This window comes from Bubalus kerabau, chromosome 12 (assembly GCF_029407905.1).
Source record: "Bubalus kerabau isolate K-KA32 ecotype Philippines breed swamp buffalo chromosome 12, PCC_UOA_SB_1v2, whole genome shotgun sequence".
Taxonomy (NCBI): Eukaryota; Metazoa; Chordata; class Mammalia; order Artiodactyla; family Bovidae; genus Bubalus; species Bubalus kerabau.
In genome coordinates, this window is record NC_073635.1 from 73,961,407 (window position 1) to 73,977,505 (window position 16,099).

General features: G+C 40.7%; 1 protein-coding gene across 2 annotated transcripts in view; it reads left to right on the forward strand.

Moving 5' to 3' along the window:
- Positions 1-16,099, forward strand: part of LOC129624652 (ATP-binding cassette sub-family C member 4-like) — a 156,850-nt gene that overhangs the window by 61,669 nt on the left and 79,082 nt on the right. For both annotated transcript variants that reach the window (XM_055542810.1, XM_055542811.1), the window contains exon 18: positions 15,790-15,940. In XM_055542810.1, the coding sequence (XP_055398785.1) occupies positions 15,790-15,940 (151 nt within the window). The remainder of the gene's footprint in view (positions 1-15,789; positions 15,941-16,099) is intronic.

A 16,099-nucleotide genomic window follows, 5' to 3' on the forward strand; every position in this document is an offset into this window, starting at 1 on the left:
AAGGCTTTCTTATCTTTTCTTGCTGTTCTTTGGAACTCAGTATTCAGATGCCTATATCTTTCCTTTTCTCCTTTGCTTTTCACTTCTCTTCTTTTCACAGCTATTTGTAAGGCCTCCCCAGACAGCCCTTTTGCTTAAGGTGTCTTAAAAAAGAGAGAGACCTACGGGAATACCTTCTATCTTGCCTCAGTTTGTCTGTGAACTTGAGGTTCGAAGAAATAATGTTAGGTCATCTCAGCTCTCATCCTCACATTCAGTATTGTTGCTCCTATGGAATGTTCTTTTTTTTTTTTTTCCCTCTGATATTCTGTCTGCTTATCAGCGATTAAGCCTGTGGGGAATATACTTTTTCTTTCCAAGTGTTAATTTTGGAAATGAAATGTATTTATCAAAAGCTGAACACAGAAATGCAGCAATGAACAGTGCAACAGTGTCCTACAGACAGTGCAGCCTGAGGGTAAGGCTTCCACTGTTGCCAATGAGAACTAAGCTGAGACCCAAAGACAGAGGACTTTTACTGTCAAGATGTCTGATTGTTTTTTTCTTCTGCAAACTTATTTTATAAGTATGCCCTGTTGGATTTAGCTACATAATTTATCCCCAGAAACAATTTTTTCCCTAAAAACAGTGTCACATTTTGACAGTGATTGTAAATTACTTTGAAAGGATTTTGTGAAAGGTTCTGTTTCTTTGCTACAGCAAGCTAGGCCAAGGTTGGGTTTCCACCTTGTGCTTAGCATATGGTTAGTTAGTCATCATAATCAGAATTTGTCACATACTTTTGGATGGCATATAGAGGGACAGGGGTAGATGCTACCTGATTTAAGCAGGAAATACTCTCATTAAAGAGAAGAGAAAATTCTAGTCTAGCTGATTTCCAGTCCCTTCTCTACCACTTGTAGTTCATTTATCTTGAAGTTTGGTGGAGGTGTCCTGTAGTTCATTTGAAGTAAGAGCCTGCTCTTTGAGCAAGAGAACTGGGATGAGCACGGAGCCTGCGTATTCTTCACTGAGCAAGTAGCTAAATCTGTGAGGATGGATAAGATTGTACAGAGAGAGGAAAGCAGTTTAGGGGCCCAGATCAGAAGCTTAGGAAGCCCTGATATTCAGGGAGAAAGCAGAGACAGAAGGGAAGTACAGAAGACACATAATGAACAGCAAGGAAGAGAGGAGGATATACAGTGGAGATCAGAGGAAGGACAGGTCTGTTCAGTGCAAACAAGATGTGAGTCCATGGAAACTTGTTGGTTGATTTGGATTCAGGAGATGTCTGGTGACCTGAGGAGTTAGAGAGCAAAGGACTATAAATCCTGGAGGCTTGGAGGGAGTTGAGGTGAAGACAGGCTGGAAGAAATTTGAATGAATCAGGAGAGAGGCCCATCTGGAATGCAGGGTCTGAGAAGCCCTTGCCTGTTGTTTGAGATTTTAGTTTCTGGGAGGGGAGTATGGTTGGTGATTTTTCCCTCTCTTCCATCCTTTCCTTCAACAAACAAGGTGAGGCCCTGAGGTACAGGGGTGAACCAGGCATGAAGCCCTTCCCTCATGGGTCTCCTCCCTCCTGAGGGAAGGAAGGCATCCAGAGATTCACCCTGTGATAGCTTTGGAATCCTAATTGTGGGAGCTCTGTGGAGGAAGTCCTGGAAGGCAAACTGGATGTGGAGGTTGGAAGCAGTTAGGGAGCCTGGTCCAGGAGATGGTGGAGCTTCTAGGAGGTGACCTTTGATCCCAAATGAGAGGAAAAGGCCACGTTGATTGTGGGGCAGAAGGTGCTGGTGGAATCCGAGTTCCTGTGTGGGACCCATTCTTTCTATCATCAGCTGAGAGCGGGGAAGGAAAGGGTCTGGAAGGGGATTTTTCAGCTGTGTTAGCACACCTGTGTCAAACTCATTTTTGATGATTTTGTTTATCCTTGGTGTATTTGATAACCCTTAGAAGATTCTTGATCATTTTTATTTTTATTACTTCTAAAGTGTTTATTCCATATACTTTCCCTCATCTAATTCTTTCTCATTCACTTAAATGGAATTTCAGGTAATTTATTTAATATTTTGTGATAGTGATGCCAAGTGTGGCTAAGGCAAACCCTGGATTCTGAGTAGTGGTCTGCACTGAAGGACAGTCCACCCCCTCAGGTGATGTCACTCAGAGACCACATCCCAACAGAGAGATGATCATGAGTTTGTGCACCATCGTGTATGCTGACTCTCACAACTACCAGCTAGTTCAGTCACATTATATGAGTGATTGGGCAAATTGGAGTTGTTCACCATTTCAAAGGATGAAGGAAAGCATCATAAAAAAGTCAATTTATGTGGTGCTATTGCACCTGATAATAATTCATGATGCCAACAGCTTTGAAGTGTGGCACAGTGCAGAGCCCCACAGTTTCCCTTTCCAAGCCCCCATCCACGCTCTCCGTCTTACCATCTCTGCCCCACAAAGCCACACTCTCCTTTCTGTAAAATGGAGAAAATAATACCCACTTCCTAAGGTTTGTTGGGAAGAGAAAATGAAATTCATTTTAATTAAATTTTTTAATAATATCTAAATGCATGTTGAGCACTAAGTATTGGGTAACTATTTTTAAAATACCACATATGTGTTTAGGTAAGAGAAAGAGTCTGATGACAGTGGCATTTGTTGTTGCTCAGTTGCTAAGTCATGTTCGACTCTGTGAGTCCACGAACTGCAGCACGCCAGGTCTTCCTGTTCCTCACTATCTCCCGGAGTTTGCCCAAGTTCATTTCCATTGAGTCGGTGATGCCATCCAGCCATCTCATTCTCTGCCACCCTCTTCTTTTGCCTTTGGCAAAGTGGCATTATGTTGCATTAAAGTTATTGTCAGAGACAGTTTTCAGGCCCATAAATATCATCTCATGAGTTTATATCACAGAGATTATAGGTTTGTAGTCCTTGAAGATTTTGATGGACACTTCCTTATGTAGACTCACAGAATAAAAATCAGTTGTTTTCCACATACACCACTGAGCATTAAATATTTCAGAGTAATGTAATTTTCATACAATTTGCCAAAGTCCCAAATAACACTGAGTAAGAAGTCTCAATTATCTACAATTCCTGTCATTGAAATCATCACCTCCAAGGAGTCTTCCTACTGCTAAAACAAGTGAAACTGAAGGTGAGATGTGGAAGTTAGATTTAGGCATTTTCATTTTCCAAAAAAGTCTGGGACTGCTCTGAGCTTGTGAACTTGCACACAGCTGCTCTCAGAAAAATGCTGTGATTTATTGAGGAAAACTAAGTTGCAAAATGCTTATTCACCACACACCCCTCATTCAGGCGGAAAAAAAAGAAAGAAAGAAAGAAAATCAGCAGCTTGTCAGAGCTGAACTGAGTCTTCAGGTCCTTTCATGGACACAAAGGGCAGATGCACTTGAGCCACCAATGCCGGCCGTGGTGGGACCACCAGGGACCGTGTCATTCCCTCCTCAGCACACACAGAACACACTGACTGCAGCTTTATGAAGTGAAAATGCCCAAGAAAAAGAAAATGTGAAGGAGGTGTCCTTAGTCATTTCTTTCCAGAGAGGGGAGCACAGACGAACAGGCTACTGCATGTGGATATTGAGAACAAAGCCTGAGACTCAGTGTAATAGGTAATTATGGGTCCCTTGCTTTTATAGCCTTTACTTGTCTGAGCACCACTGACCCTTGCATTTCATTGTGTGGAGATGTCAGGGAAAGTGTGTACAGAGTATCCCAGCCTGTCCCACTGAACACTGACTTTGTCATTTTGAGATTTCTGTGGGTGTTGATCCCTTCCCCAACTCCTTCCTCAAATCCCCCTTGGGGATGTTTAGTTTTAATATTCTAGTATTTAATAATACTAGTGCTTTGTGGATATTCCTATCAGTGGCTTGCCATTTATATCCTTAGTGGAGATCAAGGTTTAATTTTGATGAAGTCTAATGTTTACCTTTTTAATTCTTTTATAGTTGATGTTTCGTATCCTAAGAAATCTGCATATCCTTAAAGAGTGTGAAGATACCTTTCTATGTTCTACCTTTTTAGATATTGGATTTTGTCCATATACAATCATGTCAGCTGTAAATAATGACAATTTTATATCTTCATTTCCAATATTTATGACTTTTATTTCCTTTTCTTGACTTGCGGCTAGAGTTTCCAGTTAGTGTTGAAGAGAATTGGTTAGATAAGATAATCTTGCACTCTTAGGGCAAAATTTTTCAACATTTTTTCATTACAAATAATATTAATTGCAATTTTTAAGGTAAGTATCTGTTATCAGATTGATTATGTTTCTTTTAATTCCTCAATTACCAATTATTTTACCTTTTAAAATAAATGAAGAATAGGTGTTGAATTTTAACAAATATTTCTTCTGCGTCTCTTCAGATAGTCGTATGATTATTTATCTTTACTGTTTTAATGTGAATTATTAAATGTGATTAGTATTTGAAAGTTAAACTTAACATTCCTGGAAACAACTTCACTTGGTCATAATATAGCATCTTTTTTATGTATTGCTGTGTGTAGTTTCTCAAGAATTTTTGTACTTATTGTTCATGAAGGATATTCATGTATAACGTGCTTTTCTTAAAATATTTTATCAGCTTTTGGTATCAGAATTATCTCAGTCAGTTCAGTCGTTCAGTCATGTCTGGCTTTTTGTGACCCCGTGGACTGCAGCACACTAGGCTTCCCTGTCCATAACCGACTCCTGGAACTTACTCAAAATCATGTCCATCGACTCAGTGATGCCATCCAACTATCACATCCTCTGTCGTCCCCTTGTTCTCTGCCTTTAATCTTTCCCAGCATCAAGGTCTTTTCCAATGAGTCAATTCTTCCCATCAGGTGGCCAGAGTATTGGAGTTTCAGCTTCAGCATCAGTCCTTCCTGAATATTCAGGACTGATTTTCTTTAGGATTGACTGATTGGTTCTCCTTGTAGTCCAAGGGACTCTCAAGAGTATTCTCCAACACCACAGTTCAAAAGCATCAATTCTTTTGTAGCTTATGAAAATACATGGGAAATATTTCCATTTTTAATGGTCAGTATAATGTGTCAACTTGACCAGACTATATTCCTCAGTTATTCAATAAAATGTGATCTGTGTGTTGCTCTGTAGGTATTTTGTAGATGTGATTGAAGTCCATAATCAATTGATGTTAAGTAGGGACACTCCAGTGCTCTTGCCTGGAAAATCCCATGGACGGAGGAGCCTGGTAGGCTGCAGTCCATGGGGTCGCTAAGAGTCGGACACGACTGAGCAACTTCACTTTCACTTTTCACTTTCATGCATTGGAGAAGGAAATGGCAACCCACTCCAGTGTTCTTGCCTGGAGAATCCCAGGGATGGGGGAACCTGGTGGGCTGCCGTCTATGGGGTTGCACAGAGTCGGACACGACTGAAGTGGCTTAGCATAGCATAGGGACAATTATTCTACATATTCCAGTGGGCACAGTTCAGTCAGCTGTAAAGTTTTAAGAGCTAAGCCTTCCCTGAAGTAAAAAGAAATTCTGCTTGTGGATAACATCATCAGCTTCTGCCCAAGGGTTCCAGCCTGTCCTATGTAACAGGCGACCCTGAGAATTTGGGACTTGCCCAGTCGAGTTAGATTTGCAGTATTATCTTTTTTATATTGCTAGATTCAGTTCACTAATATGTTGTTTAATATCCCAAGACAGTTTGGTTTATAATTTTTCCTTCCTTCAATGTCTTTATCTGGTTTTTATATCATGATATTGCTGGACTCATGTACCCTGGAAAACCTTGGTAAAACTTTTCTGCACAATGTTTTTGTGAAGCCCTCTAGACTTAAAGTCTTTTCTTTTTTTTTTTTTTGGTGCTCAGCTTTCTTTTTTTTTTTTTTTAAATTTTATTTTATTTTTAAACTTCACAATATTGTATTGGTTTTGCCAAATATAGAAATGAATCCGCCACAGGTATACATGTGTTCCCCATTCTGAACCCTCCTCCCTCCTCCCTCCCCATACCATCCCTCTGGGTCATCCCAGTGCACCAGCCCCAAGCATCCAGTATCGTGCCTCGAACCTAGACTGGTGATTCGTTTCATACATGATATTATACATGTTTCAATGTCATTCTCCCAAATCTTCCCACCCTCTCCCTCTCCCACAGAGTCCATAAGACTGTTGTATACATCAGTGTCTCTTTTGCTGTCTCGTACACAGGGTTATTGTTACCATCTTTCTAAATTCCATATATATGCGTTAGTATACTGTATTGGTGTTTTTCTTTCTGGCTTACTTCACTCTGTATAATAGGCTCCAGTTTCATCCACCTCATTAGAACTGATTCAAATGTATTCTTTTTAATGGCTGAGTAATACTCCATTGTGTATATGTACCATAGCTTTCTTATCCATTCATCTGCTGATGGACATCTAGGTTGCTTCCATGTCCTGGCTATTATAAACAGTGCTGCGATGAACATTGGGGGTACACGTGTCTCTTTCCCTTCTGGTTTCCTCAGTGTGTATGCCCAGCAGTGGGATTGCTGGATCATAAGGCAGTTCTATTTCTAGTTTTTTTAAGGAATCTCCACACTGTTCTCCATACCTGACTTCAGGCTCTACTACAAAGCCACAGTCATCAAGACAGTATGGTACTGGCACAAAGACAGAAATATAGATCAATGGAACAAAATAGAAAGCCCAGAGATAAATCCATGCACATATGGACACCTTGTCTTTGACAAAGGAGGCAAGAATATACAATGGATTAAAGACAATCTCTTTAACAAGTGGTGCTGGGAAAACTGGTCAACCACTTGTAAAAGAATGAAACTAGAACACTTTCTAACACCATACACAAAAATAAACTCAAAATGGATTAAAGATCTAAATGTAAGACCAGAAACTATAAAACTCCTAGAGGAGAACATAGGCAAAACACTCTCTGACATAAAGTCTTTTCTGTGGGAATTTTAAAAATTATGTATTCAGGGAATTCCCTGGTGGTCCAGTGGTCACGAATTGGTACTTGCATTGCTGTGGGCCTGGTTTCGATTGCTAGTAGGAAAGCTAAGATCCCACAAGCTGCATGTATGTCCAAAACAATAAAATAAAGTAAAAATAAAATAAAGGATTCAAATTCTTAAGTCAATATGCAATTGTCCAGATTTTCTATGTCATTATATTATTCTTGTATGTCATTTTTAAAGATATTTGTCCTTTACATTAAAATTTAAAAATTAATCTGCATGATGTTTATTGTATTCTCTTTGTAATGCTCATGGTATTTTTTGTATTAAAGTGAAAGCTGAAGTGTTAGTTCCTCAGTCATGTCTGACTCTTTGCAACCCCATGGATTGTAGCCTGTCAGGCTCCTCTGTCCATGGGATTCTCCATGTAAGAATACTGGAGTAGGTTACCTTTTCCTTTTCCAGGAAATCTTCCCAACCCAGGGCTCAAACCTGGGTCTCCCATATTGCAAGCAGATTCTTTACCATCTGAGCCACCAGGGAAGCCCAATCTTTTCCATTATCCTCTTTTAATTCATGTGAATGGTAAATTCCCTCCCCCTTCTCCCTTTTCTTTCTTTTCCATTTTGTGGTGATTTCGAAGAACCATGGTTTGTGTTTGTTGATTTTTCTGCTTGGAAGTTAGCTTTCTTTTTCATTCGGGTCTTTTGTCATTTAGTTGCTTAGTTGTGTCTGGCTTTTTGCGGCCTCATGGACTGCAGCACAACAGGCTTGCCTGTCCTTCACTATCTCCCAGAGTTTGCTCAAACTCATGTCCTTTGAGTTGATGATGCCATCCAACCATCTCATCCTCAGTCACTCCCTTCTCCTCCTGCCTTCAATCTTTCCCAGCATCAGGATCTTTTCCAATGAGTCAGCCCTTCTCATCGGGCAGCCAAAGTATCAGAGTTTCAGCATCCAGTCTTTCCAATGAGTAATCAGCATTGATTTCCTTTGGATTTGACTTGTTTGATCTCCTTGCTGTCCCAGGGACTCTCAAGAGTTTTTTGTTTTTTTTTCTTATTTTCATTCTTCTACATAATTTAATATGCTAGGTTGTTTTATTTATAAGATGGATCTCAAAACCCTTGACTTTTAGTTTTTTTAAGACTTTTTTAATTTAAAAAATTTATAATTTTATTGAAATATAGTTGTTTTACAACTTGTGTTTGTTTCAGATGTACAACAATGTGACTCAGTTATACATATACATATATTCATTCTTTTTTAGATTCTTTTCTCATATAGGTTATCATTGAATGTTGAGTGGTTTCCCTTTGATATACTTTTATACTGTTCTTCTTTTAAAGGTGTACTTTGTTAAATTAGAAAATAAGTGGACTCCAGACTTAAAGTTTGTAATAAGGTTGAACACTGACAAATGTGGAAAGGAAGCTATTGATCAATGAGATATACTAAACAAGAAGGAAGAAATAAACCATGTTTCCCTAAAGCTTCCTGTTGTGCTGGCTAACAAACTGTGAACCAAACCCCACCATTCACTCTACAGTGGAGTTACCTATGACTCTCAGTTGGGAGCGAATTGAAGGATACCCAGGTCCCAGAGCTGACATAGTTGTGAAAATATCCAAGGCAGCCAAATGAGGGATGAAGAATGTTATTAGTGTATCCCAAGCAAAGGACAGGTGTAGAAAAGCTTAGTCTTAGGCTTTGTATGTGGGTGTGCAAGTTGTTAGTCACTCAGTTGTGTCTGATGCTTTGCAATGTCATGGACTATAGACTGCCAGCCTCCTCTGCCCATGGGATTCTCCAGGCAAAAATAATGGAGCGGGGTTCCATTCTCTTTTCCAGGGGATCTTCCTGACCCAGGGATTGAACCCGGGTCTCCTGCATTGCAGATTCCTTAACATCTGAGTCAAAAGGAAATCATGGGTTTGTATAGATCTCATCATATAGATAAGACTCACTATTGTTTTATAATGTTGTGATTTAACAGAGTTAAGTGAGTTGAATTCTTTACCAGCTGAGCCACATGGGAAGTCCAGGCAAAAAGATAGGACACTGAAAGATGAACTCCCCAGGTCGGTAGGTGTGCAATATGCTACTGGAGATCAGTGGAGAAATAACTCCAGAAATAATGAAGAGGTGGAGCCAAAGCATAAACAACACACAGTTGTGGATGGGACTGGTGATAGAAGCAAGGTCCAATGCTGTAAAGAGCAATGTTGCGTAGGAACCTGAAGTGTTAGGTCCATGAATCAAGGGAAATTGGAAGTGGTCAAACAGAAAATGGCAAGAGTGAACATCGACATTTTAGGAATCAGTGAACCAAAATGGACTGGAACAGGTGAATTTAACTCAGATGACCATTACATCTACTACTGTGGGCAAAAATCGCTTAGAAGAAATGGAGTAGCCATCATAGTCAACAAAAGAGTCCAAAATGCAGTACTTGAGTGCAGTCTCAAAAACGACAGAATGATCTCTGTTCATTTCAAAGGCAAACCATTCAATATCACGGTAATCCAAATCTATGCCCCGACCAGTAATGCTGAAGAAGCTGAAGTTGAACAGTTCTATGAAGACCTACAAGACCTTCTAGAACTAACACCAAAAAAAGATGTCCTTTTCATTATAGGGGACTGGAATGCAAAAGTAGAAAGTCAAGAAACACCTGGAGTAACAGGCAAATTTGGCCTTGGAATATGGAATGAAGCAGGGCAAAGACTAATAGAGTTTTGGCAAGAGAACACATGGTCATAGCAAACACCCACTATCAACAACACAATAGAAGACTCTACACATGGACATCACCAGATAGTGATCACTGAAATCAGATTGATTATATTGCTTGCAGCCAAAGATGGAGAAGCTCTATACAGTCATCAAAAAAAAAAAAAAAAAAAGACCAGGAGCTGACTTTGGCTCGGATCATGAACTCCTTATTGCCAAATTCAGACTTAAATTGAAGAAAGTAGGGAAAACCACTAGACCATTCAGGTATGACCTAGATCAAATCCCTTATGATTATACAGTGGAAGTGAGAAGTAGATTTAAGGGCCTAGATCTGATAGACAGAGTGCCTGATGAACTATGGACAGAGGTTTGTGACATTGTACAGGAGACAGGAATCAAGACCATCCCCAAGAAAAAGAAATGCAATAAAGCAAAATGGCTGTCTGAAGAGGCCTTACAAATATCTGTAAAAAGAAGAGAAGCAAAAAGCAAAGGAGAAAAGGAAAGATATACCCATCTAAATGGAGAGTTCCAAAGAAGAGCAAGGAGAGATAAAAAAGCCTTCCTTGGTCTTCCCTGATCAGTGCAAAGAAATAGAGGAAAACAATAGAATGGAAAGACTGGAGATCTCTTCAAGAAAATTCAAGATACCAAGGGAATATTTCATGCAAAGATGGGCATTAAATGGTGTGGATCTAACAAAAGCAGAAGATATTAAGAAGAGGTGGTAAGACTCTACAGAAGAAATGTAGAAAAAAGATCTTCATGACCTAGATAATCACGATGGTGTGATCACTGACCTAGAGTCAGACATCCTGGAATGTGAAGTCAAGTGGGACTTAGAAAGCATCACTATGAACAAAGCTAGTGGAGGTGATGGAATTCCAGTTGAGCTATTTCAAATCCTAAAAGATGATGCTGTGAAAGTGCTGCACTCAGTAACCCAGCAAATTTAGAAAACTCAGCAATGGCCACAGGACTGGAAAAGGTCAGTTTTCATACTAGTCCCAAAGAAAGGCAATGTCAAAGAATGCTCAAACTAATGCACAATTGCACTCATCTCACAGGGTAGTAAAGTAATGCTCAAAATTCTCCAAGCCAGGCTTCAGCAATACGTGAATCATGAACTTCCAGATGTTGAAGCTGGTTTTAGAAAAGGCAGAGGAACCAGAGATCAAATTCCCAACATCTTCTGGATCATCGAAAAAGCAAGAGAGTTCCAGAAAAACATCTATTTCTGCTTTATTGACTATGCCAAAGCCTTTGACTGTGTAGATCACAATAAACTGTGGAGAATCCTGAAAGAGATGGGAATACCAGACCACCTGATCTGCCTCTTGAGAAATCTGCATGCAGGTCAGGAAGCAACAGTTAGAACTGGACATGGAACAACAGACTGGTTCCAAATAGGAAAAGGAGTATGTCAAAGCTGTATATTGTCACCCTGCTTATTTAACTTATATGTGGAGTACATCATTGGAGAAGGCAATGGCACCCCACTCCAGTACTCTTGCCTGGAAAATCCCATGGACGGAGGAGCCTGGAAGGCTGCAGTCCATGTGGTTGCTGAGGGTCGGACATGACTGAATGACTTCACTTTCACTTTTCACTTTCATGCATTGGAGAAGGGAATGGCAACCCACTCCAGTGTTCTTGTCTGGAGAATCCCAGGGATGAGGGAGCTTGGTGGGCTGCCGTCTCTGGGGTCGCACAGAGTCGGACACCACTGAAGCGACTTAGCAGCAGCAGCAGCAGCAGCAGCAGAGTACATCATGAGAAATGCTGGAATGGATGAAGCACAAACTGGAATCAAGATTTCCAGGACATATATCAATAACCTCGGATATGCAGATGATACCACCATTATGGCAGAAAGTGAAGAGGAACTAAAAAGCCTCTTGATGAAAGTCAAAGAGGAGAGTGGAAAAGTTGGCTTAAAGCTCAAGATTCAGAAAACTAAGATCATGACATCCAGTTTCATCACTTCATGGCAAATAGATGGGGAAATAGAGGAAACAGTGACTGACTATATTTTTTTGGGCTCCACAATCACTGCAGATGGTGACCACAGCCATGAAATTAAAAGACGCTTGCTCCTTGAAAGAAAACTTATGCCCAACCTAGACAGCATATTGAAAAACAGGTACATTTCTTTGCCAACAAAGGTCCATCTAGTCAAGGCTGTGGTTTTTCCATTGGTCATGTATGGATGTGAGAGTGCAGTATAAAGAAAACTGGGTGCTGATGAATTGATGCTGTTGAACTGTGGTATTGGAAAAGACACTTGAGAGTCCCTTGGACTGCAAGGATATCCAACCAGTCCATCCTAAAGGAGGTCAGTCCTGAGTGTTTGTTGGAAGGACTGATGCTGAAGCTGAAACTCCAATACTTTGGCCACATGATACGAAGAACTGACTCATTTGAAAAGACCCTGATGCTGGGAATGATTGAAGGCAGGAGGAGAAGGGGACGACACAGGATGAGATGGTTGGATGGCATCACTGACTCAATGGACATGAGTTTGAGTAAACTCCGGGTGTTGGTGATGGACAGGGAGGCCTAGCGTGCTGTGATCCATGGGGTCGCAGAGAGCCTGACATGACTGAGCGACTGAACTGAAGTGAAATGATTTGGGTGATATCAAAGGAGAAACAGAGGTGATGAAGGAGGGATCTGAGAACCAGAGCTAACCTCTAAATTTCCTGAGACGTGCGAGCTACTCTATCTGCTTACATGAAGACTTCACTGACCCTTTCTTTGTGTTAAGTTTGTGTGCCTAGTCACTCAGTCACGTCTGACTCATTAAAACCTCATGGACTGTAGCCAGCCAGGCTTCTCTGTCCATGGGGATTCTCCAGGCAAGAATACTGGAGAGGGTTGCCATGCCCTCCTCCAGGGGATCTTCCCAACCCAGGGATCGAACCCAGGACCCCTATGTTGCAGGTGGATTATTTACCATCTGAGTCACCAGGGAAGCCCCATCTCACCACAATATTGGGCTAATGGAATTTCTCCTCCAGGTATAGATTGTCATTCTCTGCAAATTAAAGAATTTTTTTTGAATTGCGAAAAAATCACCATTTTCTCTCAAGAGAAAGATTTCATCTAAGAATTCTTTTATTTGTTCATATGGACTTTGGATAGAATTTCCCAAGTGATGTGGTCCAAATGGGAAATATATAAAAATAATGATTCTCCTTATTTGAGGGATATCAGGACTTGGGTCACTTGCTTCTGGGTCAGTATGCCTCTTTCTATATACCCATCATTATCTCTGTGCCATAGTGTGACAGAGGTGCAGAAGCACTGGCCATGGTGATATGGTCCATCAGATGGGCCTGGAATCCAACCAGATGAGGGGGAATTGTGTGTGTAGCTTGAATTGGGCTTTTTGGAATTCCTGGGAATGTAGGAGAAAGAAATGAAGTTGGCTTCAAGGAAGGGATTTATTGTGTGTTTAATGTACACTAGAATCTTTTGTTTCCTTCTTCAGATGTTGACTTTTTCTTAGATATTATTTTTATCTTCTACAAACTTCTGTAAAGGGTTTGAAATGGCTGGCAATAAAAGATTCACTAATGTATATACATATGAAAGGAAAAGTGCTCAGTCATGTCCAACTCTTTGGGACCCCATGAACTGTAGCCTGCCAGGCTCCTCTGTCCATGGAATTCTCCAGGCAAGAATACTGGAGTGGGTTGCCAGTCCCTTCTCCACGGGATCTTCCAAACCCAGGGATCAAACCTGGGTCTTCTGCATTATAGACAGATTCTTAACATCTGAGTCACTAGGGAAACCAGTTTGCTCTGTGTGTGTGTGTGTGTGTGTGTGTGTGTGTGTAACAAAACTGTGAGATACATCCTCTTTAAATTGCTTTAGAATTTAGGGCCATGAAATCTGAACCTAACTCCAGAGCTTCTGAGAGCATTAGTAATGGGTCTTCAGTGGGTACCTAAGGAAAAAGCATTGGCACAGCTTCCATGGAGCTCTTCATTTTGATCTTACCTCTGCTTTCCAGGTTACCTGCAAGGCTGGGCTAGTCATAAAAGGCCCTCATCTGGAGTGGTTTAGTCGCTCAGTCCTTTTCATTCTTTTTGACCCCATGGACCCTAGCCTGCCAGGTTCCTCTGTCCATGGGATTTTCCAGGCAAGAATACTGAAGTGGGTTGCCATTTCCTTCTCCAGGGGAACTTCCTGACCCAGGGATCAAACCTGGGTCTCCTGCATAGCAGTCAGATTCTTTAATGACTGATCCACCAGGGAAGCCACCTGGGGAGAGCCAGATTATTGAAATGGATGAATGTTGTTCATCAAATGATGCAAGCCTGCTAAAAACCAGTAATTTGGATTTTGTATAATTGACATTATAGTGTTTTTTTTTTTTTTTTTTTTTTTTTTTTTTTTTTTTTTTATTGACAAACAACAATGGCAAGCCAAGTGACCTAAAGGCTAGACATAGAAGGAGCTGGAAGGACCCCTCCCCATGAACATGAAGTTTGTAGCGTGGTAGAATGCATAGTCAAGTCAGTGACTGTAAGAAATTGTTTTCTGTAGATCTAATTGGAGGGAGGTCAGACAGCCCTATTTTTTTCCACTTATGATTAGAATTTATTCCTTCAGAACTCCATCCTCTTCACTCTGAGTTTTCTTTTGATACCACGGCAGAGACGGGGAGAAAAAGGAAAAGCACATGGGTCTCCATCCAGATCATGCAGTTTGGTTCCCAAGGGCTCCTGGCTACAGAGTCACAGTTCCGGTTGTTTGTTCCTCCTGCCTGCAGCTGTGGCTCTGGGATTCCCTGAGCACAAACTGCGTCTCTCTTTCTCCAGGATAAGCAAAACCTTCCTGGGAAACTTTAGGCCAATCACTTACCCTCCCAACTTCATATTTCTTATCTGTAAAGAGCAGCCAGTGTTAACTCAAACAAGTATCTCAACCTTCTCATCCCAGCTCCATTTTGGTCAACATTTCGATCAACTGTGATTACTGCCTGCAAATCATTCATGCTATTCTTTCTATTTGTTAAACAAGCCTATAAAATCAGTCATAAGTCTTAGAATTGTCTAAAAATATTCAGGTATTCTTCCCTGTGTTTCCCCAGCACCCTGTGCAGATCACCATGGATTTGTATCCACCTGAGATTGTAAACCTCAGAGGCATTGGCCCAGACTGGATGAATCTGCAAGTCCCTAGCACCCCACCCAATTTTCATAGCAGGCAGACACTAAATGTTGATTTCATTCTTATTGCCTGATACTGTCCTCCAGGGTATCATACTTTTCCTGATAAAGATGGATGCTTAAATCAGCATCAACCAATAATTTCATTTTCTGTTCTACCTGTTGTCTTTTTAGACTAAGGTCATTTCTCAAGAGAAAATCATCTCAGGGGATAATGTGATAATTAAGAGAATGTTCATGGAATTCAGCACAGGGCCTTACACACAGTACACAAATTGTAAATGGAATCTGGTGTTATTATAATAGTTAACCTTTGGAATGGGCATTTTAAATACTTAGTATAATGATAGAAAGATGGCTGTAAGTTGGGAGCAAGCTTAAGCATGTCATAATGGCTCATGACATGGGCTTGCCAGCTTTTTGATTTAGGCTTTGCAGTGTCCAACAAATTGCTTTTTCTGTCCCTGTGTCTTACTGTCTTCATTTATAAAATTATATAATACTGTTACTAGATATGTTACACTGAATTTGTAATTAACCACTTCTTTATCCCTACATGGATAGCTGAAGCATCTGGATTCCTCATCTGTGATGCCTACTCACTCATCTCTCTAGTAACACCTGCTGACTCCTGAAAGTTTGAGATGCAGCTCCTACTCTCTGAGCCTTAAATAGTCTCATCTGCTAAAAATAGTAATGCCTGCCTCAAAGGGCTACTAAGTGTATCACAAGAGCTGATACCTAGAAAGTTCTTATCAGAGTGTTTGGTGCATGCAATAAATATCATGAGGACCACCTATAATTGTATTTCTTTGGAAGGGAAAACATTCCCTACTGTTTCAACAAGTTTCAAGGAAAGGAGTTTATTCCTAACAAATAAATAAACTTTATCTTTGAAAAGTATCCTTGACACGAAAGGCCTTTGTATTTTTGCTATTTCAGACATTTCTACTTGTGATTGGTGTGGTGGGCGTGATGGTGGCTACAGTTCCTTGGACTGCTATACCTGTGATTCCCCTTGGCATCGCTTTCTTTTTTCTTCGGTGGTATTTCTTAGAGACGTCACGAGATGTGAAACGCCTGGAATGTACAAGTGAGTTCCGGGGCTCTCAGGTTGGGAGGGCAGTGCAGTCTATCTTCCATTTATGCCGCAATTAACCAGACCGCTGAAACTCTGCAGACTGTTCTATGGAATTTCTCACTGTTAACATTAGGTGATTGAAAGTTATGGCCCCTGAGAGCAGGTTTGGCC